Genomic DNA, 9,669 nt, shown 5'->3' with positions numbered 1-9,669 from the left:
TTCTTCATGTGTTCAATATTTTTTCCTCTGTGCCATTCCACATTATTACAAATAACTTAATTTCTGGACATTTATGGTTTGATGCAGTGTTTTGAACCAACTGAAGGCATCTGAGGGAGGTCTGGCTGACTCTGAGGTAAAGAGCGTTGCAGTAATCAAGCTGTGATGTAACAAAATCATGAATTACTGTTTCAAGATGTTGATTCGAAAGAAACGGTTTTAACTTTGCCAGTTCCCTGAGATGATAAAAACTGGCCTTAACTACTGCTCAATCTGGGAATCTAATTTAAAATCAATGTCCATTTTAAAACCCAAGTTACAAACTTTCTGCTTTACATGCAGTGCCAGAGGACCCAGATACACAGGGGGAGGTTCACAGGAGCCACGGGGACCAAACACAATCACTTCTGTTTTTTTCTCATTAAAATTTAAAAAAATTTGAAGACATCCAGGCTTTGATGTCTTCAAGACGCAACAGAAGTGGCCTAATTGAAAAGGCATCTTTCTTTCTCAGCGGCATATAAATCTGACTATCGTCAGCATAGAAATGAAAAAAAGATCCCATGCTTCCTGAGTAAAGAACCCAGAGGAAGGAGGTAAGGAGAAAAAAGCAGGGGACCTAAGATCGAACCCTGGGGAACTCCAAAAGACAGAGGAGCAGTGTAGGAATCAGAACCAGCTATCCTTTGGTCCACTTGTTTGGTCCGGACCAAACAAGTGGACCAAAGGAATTTCCTGTTGTGAATACACCCAAATTCTCTAAACTCCAAAAGAWWATGCAAGATTTTGCAGGAGCCCTTTCACATCAAGGTGGGGAGTGATACACATTCCTTCAAAGTATGCTACTAGGCTGAGAGTCTCCTAATGATCCGGATTCAAGACATTTTTATGTCCCTCTATTTGTTCGGTGTTAATATCTGTGGAAATTGAAGTCATGTTCTTGCCTCATGCCTATCTGTTCCCTTTTCCCCACTGAAACTAAAAACACGCTTCAGTTTTTCGTTTTTTTTCCCCCAGCAAACATTTCTCGCTTTTCATTCCTGCCTGTGAGTGTTGGGGAGGCACAGCTGCCAGGAAGGTGGAGCCGTGATTGATTGATGAAGTTTTGGTGCCTGGGGGATCCAATCGTGTAATCAGTTTGTATTGATTGACTGTCCCCACAGACAGAGAGAGAGGGAGCGCCGGGGCTCTGCCACCGAGCGCCAGCCAGACCTGGCACACATTCAAAATCCTCCGCAGTCAGATCTGATCCGGGCGGTGAGGCCCACGTGTTCAGATTCATGCAGAGAGGAYGACGGGGGTTGGGGTTGGAGGGGATAATCACGCAGACGTTTTCAGAACGCTTCCAGGTTTTTGTGATCTTGCATTTATTTTAATTACCATGATTGGGAAATTAATTCAGCTTTACTATAATTGCATCACATGATTAATGATACACTTCTGCCTGGAGTTAAATTGGGCTTCAGCCTGCTTTTGCATAGTTAATGAGGATGCTTTTTTATTTTACTTGCTACTGTTTGTTTTATTCATACACCACTGCCTTGTTTTACATTTCCTGACTTTTATTCAATTTGTCAAGGTATTATTCATTTATTATGCACACAGACAAAAATATAAGCTTTGGGAAAGCAAACACTGGTATTTTTATGGACTAAGAAATAAAGAAACACACCAAAGAGACATACAAATATGTTTGTCATTGTGGCAAATAGACAAAAAAAAGTTAAAAMACTTTCATCCTGTTGTGGGTACGACTGAAAATGAGTTTTGCTTTCTACATCGCTAAGATGCTTACAGACTTATTCTTTTGTGAATTAGCGTACATTGTTTGTCGAGGTGAAAACAGAAGATGAAAACCTTTTTACCAGTGAACATTTGTTCTGTTTGTGTTTAATGAGTCCCAAAAGATTTCTGTCTGAAAGTCGCTGATGAGGAGAAGAAGGCAAATGAAGATGTTTTGAAACCCAAWCGTTGCTGCTCTAAAGTCGGGGCTAAATGAGGGTCAGAGTGTCAATGACCACTTTGTCTAATGAATAAATTAAAAGCTTGTATATGTTGTTAATGACTTTAAACTACAACTGCACCTGAATGCAGCACAGTTTCCAAAAAGCTGAGTTTTAGCCATTTTTTTGTCTTTTCCATCWTTCATTCATTAATTCAGTGRTTCATAAAATACTTTTGTAACAGTCACACATAGAAACATGAGCAAAAGCATCATGACAATTATTGCTGCTCTTTCTCACTTTTCTTTATTTTGTTTTTAAATGGCCTTTTGATTGCACTCTCTCAGCCGCATTGATGAAGACTTTTGCAGAAATACTCCTCGGCTTCACAAAACAAGACGTGCCGTCTCCCGACATGCATCAAACTGAAATCGGAAGCGTTGGCATGTAAACACAATACACATCACATCACAGACTCCCCGTCGCAGTTTACTGTGCCAGTGTTCATGTTAGGAATTTACAGGGAAATGTTGAGTGGAATCCAAACTGGGGCTGAGCTCAGAGGCAGATCTGGGAAATTTGCTAATTTGCTTGATGAAAGGCAGATCAGAAGATAAACATWAATTTTTTTATCCTTACAAAATCCTTCTCTTTGATGTTTTAGCCAAATGGTGCTTTTTCCCGCATTTGCACAGAAAGGAAAGAAAACAAACACCTGGTTTAAGRAGAGCTCTGTAGAACGAGGTGTGAGTGAGTGTTTGCTTGTCTCGTTTGTCTTCATGAGTCCCTGTGATGGACTTGCGACCTGGCTGGGTCAGCACCCCCACTCAGTGAGTGCTGGAGATGGGCTCCAGCTGCCCTGCGACCCTGAAAGAACTGGGCAAAGAAAAAGAAACACTTRTGGTTCCTTGTTGTTKTTTTTTTTTTACCTCCGCCAAGGGCGAGGTAATGTTTTCGGTCGCGCCTGTCCGTCCATCCGTCTGTGGACAACACTACTCAAAAACGTGTGGACGGATTGTTATGACATTTTTACCACATGTGGTTACTGGGCCAAGGAACTCAACTTTAAATTTTGGTGATGTTCCAGATCACGATGCGGAAACAGGAATTTTTTTTCTTTTAACACTCTTGAGATCGGCAAAGCTGTGATGCTTTCACAGGGCTTCTGTAAAAAACAGTGCGCTGGACTGGACAGCTCGGACTTCAAACTTTATAAAAGTAATGTTAAAACCAGATTTAATGATGAATAATTTTTGCCACAATGTGCACATTTTTACGCATTTGGTGCGCATTTAAAGAACGTTTTGTGACCAGGAAATGCGTGACTGCACCATGAAACCTAATTTTCCCATTTCCTCAAACACACCACATTTCCGAAACAACCAATCAAAACAGTTTCTCACTACTAGGCTTGTAAACAGAGAGCTGCCGGGCCTCAAAGTTTGGAGACGGGGGGAGCCAGGCAAGCGGATAAAACAGACGTTTTACATGGTGAAATGTGACTGATGAAAACTTAGGAGCTTAATCCCACACCAGTTTGACCATGAATAACGTCGGGTGACGAGTCTGACTTTTTTTTTCACAATGGACTCCACCGAGAAGAAATCCCATGCATACTGCTGCTTAAATGTTCGCTACGTCAGAAATGTGTTTCCATCTCCGCTTTTGCGCATTAACTCTTACAGGATGGGGGAAATTGGTCTTGGCGGAGGTTTGCACTCTCTGAGTGCTTCTAGTTTTAACAATGTTTTTTTTATCACTATAAAGGTGGAAAGAAAATATAAAATTRCGCTGTGATACAAATAGAAGTTGATTTATTATAGATTTTTCTTTTATGATGCTAAAAACAAAACAAAAATCAAGAGATGCAGTAAAAGACAGCCGCCTCGTTACATACGTATTGAAAGGACGTGGTTATTGCTCCATTTGGCGTGACATTTGTGTCTCTTTGTCTCCGCAGATCAGGGTGGACGGCGCTCCGGAGGGAGGAGTGCTCTATGAGACGCTGACTGTGATGAAGGACAGCGTCAGCCCCGTCCTCCGGGACATGGCCTTCTCCCTGGACAAGAACTCGCTCTACGTCATGTCTGACAACCAGGTGAGGAAACATCCTCATTTCGGCGCCGCTGTCAGGAAGTGCTCTGAATCGGGCGGGGGTGCAGAGAGCGGTGAAAGCCTCAACCTGAAGGGAAAGCCTGCAGGTTCAAGTCACTTTGAAACTGAGTGTTCGGCATACTGATGCGTCCTTGAGCAAGATGTTGAATGTGCAACAAGAAAATTTGAAGGTGAAAGTTTTACTTGACAAGAAGACGTTTGATTCAGTGGAACAAATAGATATATACTGTAAAATTTCCCCTGTTTCTGGGCTACAGAAAGAACAGATAATTCTTTTTTTTTAGGATTTGCATGGAATAATTCGAGATAAAATAAAAAACACTATTTGAAGCAGCTTTGAAATTATGCATGGCAACTAAACATCACTGCTATTTATTTGGAATTCAAACACACAGTTTTTATCACCAGGATACAGTGAGGAACTCTAATTTGTGTATTATGTGTCTACAGAAAGGCTTGTTGAATATGTCGGCTGTGTGTAAGACAGAACGGACTGCTGCTCTAATTACTTATCCAAGCGAATCGACTTACAGTTGGTGCATCTTTTGTCAACGCTCCAGACACACAAGCCGTAGAACACCACTGAAGGCTTTTTTTGTTTTGTTTTTTCTTTTATTCCCTCCCCGTGTGACTGTCCCCCCTGCTTGGCCCAGCATCACAGAGACAGACAGTTATCGTCAATGCTGGACGATATTCTCTGTACTGGTTGCAGATAAGAGTGAACAGTGGTAATCACTTTCATCTCCCATAAAGTGATTATTTTGGCACAGCGCCATGCCACTGTGAAATGGGATTAGGTTTCAGAGTAGCCAGAAAAAAAAGTCCCTATCGCTGCTCTCAGTTGTTTTTCCTGACTGCTGGAACGCTGTGAAGAGTCAGGAAACAAGAACACAAAGGGCATCCAGACAATTGTTGGTTGTGTCAGTTATGTCAGAGTGGCTTTAGCTCGGTTTTGGAGCACGGCAAGCATCTGTAAAAGCCATCTGTCTAGAAGTTTAAAGGTGGCACCTCACTGTGCTGCAGCTATTGAGATGCCATGATGGCAAGCAGGAAGTTAAAAGTTGAAGGCACAGAGGGCGAGCGCCATAGCTTACGTTTAAAGGGGGCATAACGTGTAGGGCTGCACAATATATGGCAAATTTGTTGTCACCGTGATAAAACCCTATTGGAAAAAGCTGTATAAGTTGCAATAAATGGTTGGTTCTAATGATTGCATTTATGTGTTTTGTCAGCATCAGTCTGATTAACAAAACGGACCAGAGATACCACATCAAATCATAATCACTTCTTCATGTTGTAATGGAAATTATGTATTGGTTGTTTTTTTTTTGCCCTAAGACATTAACTTACAGCAAGTCATATTGTCATCACAATATTAAACCGTTATCTAATTTTCAGCCCTAATATTATGCAAAATCCACATTTTTAGCCATTAAATGCATTTTGCTGTGTACTTGGGGTCTCTAGCAGTGCAGAAAATTTGAATTCAGTCTCTCCCGGTGCTGCAAAGTTGTCTTTATATTCGGTTCGAGTAATATTTTTCARTCCACACAGTTATCTCTGTTTTCTGTGACTTTTTCTGAGTTTAAAGTGTTTGCAGCAGAACTACAAAATCAGGTACAAAATTACCAATTACAATTTYATCATCTTCATAATCCTCTCATTCTGGGTCAGACTCTGGCTCCAACATGTAAGGCTGAATGGACACGTCTTCCCTTGCTGACATCTTTAAATTAATTTGTAAAAAAAAAAGGTTTCTGCGCTACTGTATTGTTATAAACCCCTCTATCAAAGTAAAATGGACCGGTCTGGAAGCTGGAGGGGGGCGGGGTGTAAAGCACCTTGTTTGTACTTAAAGAGACAGGCTAAACAACAAAACAAAAACAAAAAATTACAATAATTCTCTTCGGGTGTTTTGCTGATTAACTTCAACTTCAAGAATAGTCCTGTAAGCTGTTCACATGAAAAAAAACCCCAAAACAAAACAAAAAAACTTGTGTTTTGAAATGTGGCCGCGCGGCTCGCCATTCCTTTGGCTGTGATCTCTCAAAACTCTAAAGAAAAGACTGTAAAGGAATAAAAATTGCACATTCCCTGCAATTTTCCTGCAATTCTGAGTTTCCAACTAGTCTCCAGCAGTTGCTTTCCAGTGAAATCCTACCTAAGAAAGAACAAGAAACGTCAGCAACAAAGCAGGGCTGAACAGGGACAGTATTTTGTTGACTACCTTTTTCTAAAAGAAATCGAGGCAGCTCTTCTGTCTGTGATGGACTGGAAGAGACAGAGCATCACTTATTGATGAGCTCAGCTCGTTCAAGGAGACACACGAGCTTCCTTCAAGGAGATCGCGGGCTCTGTCTCCTTTCAGTGGCGCATAATAACATCGGAGCGAACCGAACCCAGCTTGACCAAGCTTTATCCTCTCAATATTAGATCAGCTTTTGGTTTTCGGAGCCCCTCGTGAGCTTTGAGGAGAGGAAAGCCTTCCCCCTTCTGTCTCCATCTCCATGTGTGCTGAGCTCTCCCTTCAGACTTCCCCCCGCAGCTCTCTGGTAACGAATCTCCCAAGGGGAGAAGGCTTCACACACAGATTTCCCACATTTCCAGTGGATCCGAGAGATGAGAGATGTTCAGTTTGGTGGGAGCCACACAATGCAGGAACGATGGGGGAATGAGGAACGAGGAGCAGACAGATTTGGCTGAGATTAGCCGACCCTTCTGGAATGACAATGAGCCCCTCAGTCTCCCGCCGGGCGAAACATGCAGGGTTAGCATGATGATGAAGAGTTTTGGAAAGGAAGAAAAAAAATCAGTGTRTACGTGTGTGGATATGAGTATGTTTTTATGTGTCTGTGTTCTTACCAAAACACCAATTGGGGGCTATTATTGATATGAAAAAAGTCTTCACAGCAGTCTCTCTTTTTTTTCTCTCACTGGGTGCTTTTAGTTTGATCATTTCTAAGAACAGAGATGCTCAGAATCCAAACACATAACTCAGAGTTTTATTCTTCTGCCTATGAAGTGATGGCTGAGGCTTTAAACCTCAGAGAAAAGGGGAAGCTGCTGCAAGGTTTTTCCAGGGCAACCTCTCAAAGTGCCAATCTGTAAAACGCTAAATCATTGCTTGAAATCCCTGACAAGCACGTCTTTGTTTCACCCTCTCTTTTACTTTTAAAAACCTATTTTTATCCAACGTATTCCCACAGCTCTATCAAATAATATTAGGTATCATGACATTGGTAAGATGTGCTCATTTGAATATTTGTTTTAAAACTACGCACTATTCAAACCAATAATTACATGGAAAATAGTTTTGAGAAGAAGCAAATTGATGCAGAAATTGTCCTTTTTATTTTAATTAATAAGGCTGACATGATACTTATTCAAATGGTAAAATGGTACACCAATACTAAAACAAAACAAAAACTAAAGATACTCAGTTTGATAGTACAGGGAGAAAAATGTTGGTTTAGGAGAATATTATTTTTACTCTAACAGCATTTATGATCCTAACTGGAAATTTTAACCAGAACCACTTTAAATTACTTTACCATGAATTTGTTATATTGRCATTAGAATCAGAATCAGAGTAATTTGCTGTCATTCACACACAACATCAAAGATGCAATGCAGAAAAAAATTGCAGTTTAGAACATCCGTTCAGAGAAAGACACACATAACAAACATGGGGGAACGGATGTCCAAGGTCTTTTGCACTATGGTACGATGCTCTGATCCTGTGTTTTTCACAGAAACAGAAAGATACACTCAAAAAAACCACTCGCTCAGTGCAAGGCAGCTAAGGAGGGGATCAAAAATATGGTATGGGGTGGGGTTCAGCGGAGCCGATGACGTTTCAGGCTAGTACTCCATGTTGGAACCAACCAAAGACCTCCAGAGTCCAAAACAAGTTGTTGTCAACCAAAGCACAAATCATCAGAGCTCAGTTCTGTCTCCACCCATCACGGCCTCCAGACTGATCTGCCCACGGGTGATACGGGTAGGGGATGGGGAGTCAAGCCTTTGTTTCATGTGTCATCCAGGGAGTTTGATAACTGCCGAGACAAGGTCAGCAACTGCAGGGATCCATAATATAAACATAATTGTTTTGGGACAAGCAGCCTTGATTTTCTCTCTGCTTTAAGTCTGTAACTGCATCTCCGTGATGGTGAAAATGCCAATGTTCCAAATTTCATTACCTCCTTGTCTCTCTTTCCGACTGAAACTTCACCCAGGTGTAATCCTACTCCTCACGGGCACGCTGCTGAACTGTGAATCTTGTCAGAATCACGTCCAGTTTGCGACTTATATCCCCCAGCATCTGAGTCTGTGCATTTCCAGTACGCAAGACTCCATCCAAGGTTCCTGACAGCTTCTCACAGGCCCAGACTGCTGTCAGGATCGCTTTCATTTTCCAATAAGCCAGGACTGCTCCACAGCCGATCAGCAGTAATCCAGTTATCATAGATCCAAATATGTACAAATCTTCCACATCTTCAATGGAAAGTGGCACCAAACAGATTAGGTTCCACCCCCAAGAGCCAGAAACTCGCCCGGACACCACCATTCCACTGGGACAGCTGTGCTCCCCTCGCTCCAATCTCAGTATGGAAAAAAATAGTGTCGATTGCGTTCAGAGACCAGTTGACCAAATCCATAATTCCGTTTGTTTTTGGATGATAGGTAGAAGAAAGGCTTGAAAAAGCTGCAAAACAGGGAAGGAGGAACAGGTTCGGGAGAGAGAGCAAAAAGCGTCCGAATCCTCTGAAGGCCAAAAAACAATAAAAAATTAAAAAATTTAAAATACTGGTGAAACATATGGCAAAGTAAATTTATAATATGGATAACAGGCTATTTTGAACCTGAAAGACCAGATTAATAAAGCCTTTGTCCAGCACTTTGCATTTCTGTAAACTGAGCTAAATACACGCCATTATTTGGATATATAATTATCACCAGGTGTGAACAAGCTCAGTCAGAGCTGACTGAATGCAGCTGAATCACCCAAGTCAGATATTTAACAAGTCTTTTACTCTGCAGTCTGATCAGATGGTAGTTTTGATTCATAATGTAGAGTCAAACAGAGAATGAGTCATTATATAAACAGCGTTAAAGTGTTTATCACAGACTGATTGAGTACTATGTGGTGATAAAAGGTAGGTTCTTTACTTCTCTGAAACTTTGTTGATTCTACAACTTCAGAAACTCKTATTTGTTCCATTTGAAGATATTTCCCGGCTCAGAGGCAACCGTAAGCTCTGCTGTGATGTAGGCTGGTAACAGGCGACCCCGGTGTCAACATGACAACATTGTCATTGTGAGTGATGGCCGTAGCCGCCCCTGCTCAACCCTTGACCACGCCCCGTGTCAAAGTTGTAATGTCCTTCTCAGGGTTTCTTCATGTAACCGTTTTGCTGCTCGGCAGAGAAGCAGCAAAWCTAATAAAATCAGATTTATTTTTAGATGGTTTGTGGAGAATTCCTCATATTATTTTTTGCTTCAGCTGCTTTTGTGTTATCACTTCCAGCATGAGTCATCTTGTKTATTTCCTCACAGCCACCAGCTGCTTTTTACACTGCCTTTGTTCGGTTGTAGAGCTGTTGATTCTAGT

General features: G+C 41.5%; 1 protein-coding gene across 2 annotated transcripts in view; it reads left to right on the top strand.

Moving 5' to 3' along the window:
* Nucleotides 1-9,669, top strand: part of LOC106518319 (plexin-A2) — a gene marked incomplete at its 3' end in the record, with an annotated part of 115,173 nt that overhangs the window by 37,198 nt on the left and 68,306 nt on the right. For both annotated transcript variants that reach the window (XM_014009565.1, XM_014009566.1), the window contains 1 exon segment: nucleotides 3,904-4,041. In XM_014009565.1, coding sequence (XP_013865019.1) covers nucleotides 3,904-4,041 — 138 coding nt within the window.

This window comes from Austrofundulus limnaeus, unplaced genomic scaffold (assembly GCF_001266775.1).
Source record: "Austrofundulus limnaeus strain Quisiro unplaced genomic scaffold, Austrofundulus_limnaeus-1.0 Scaffold59, whole genome shotgun sequence".
Classification (NCBI taxonomy): Eukaryota; Metazoa; Chordata; class Actinopteri; order Cyprinodontiformes; family Rivulidae; genus Austrofundulus; species Austrofundulus limnaeus.
This window is presented reverse-complemented; position numbering and strand designations above follow the sequence as displayed.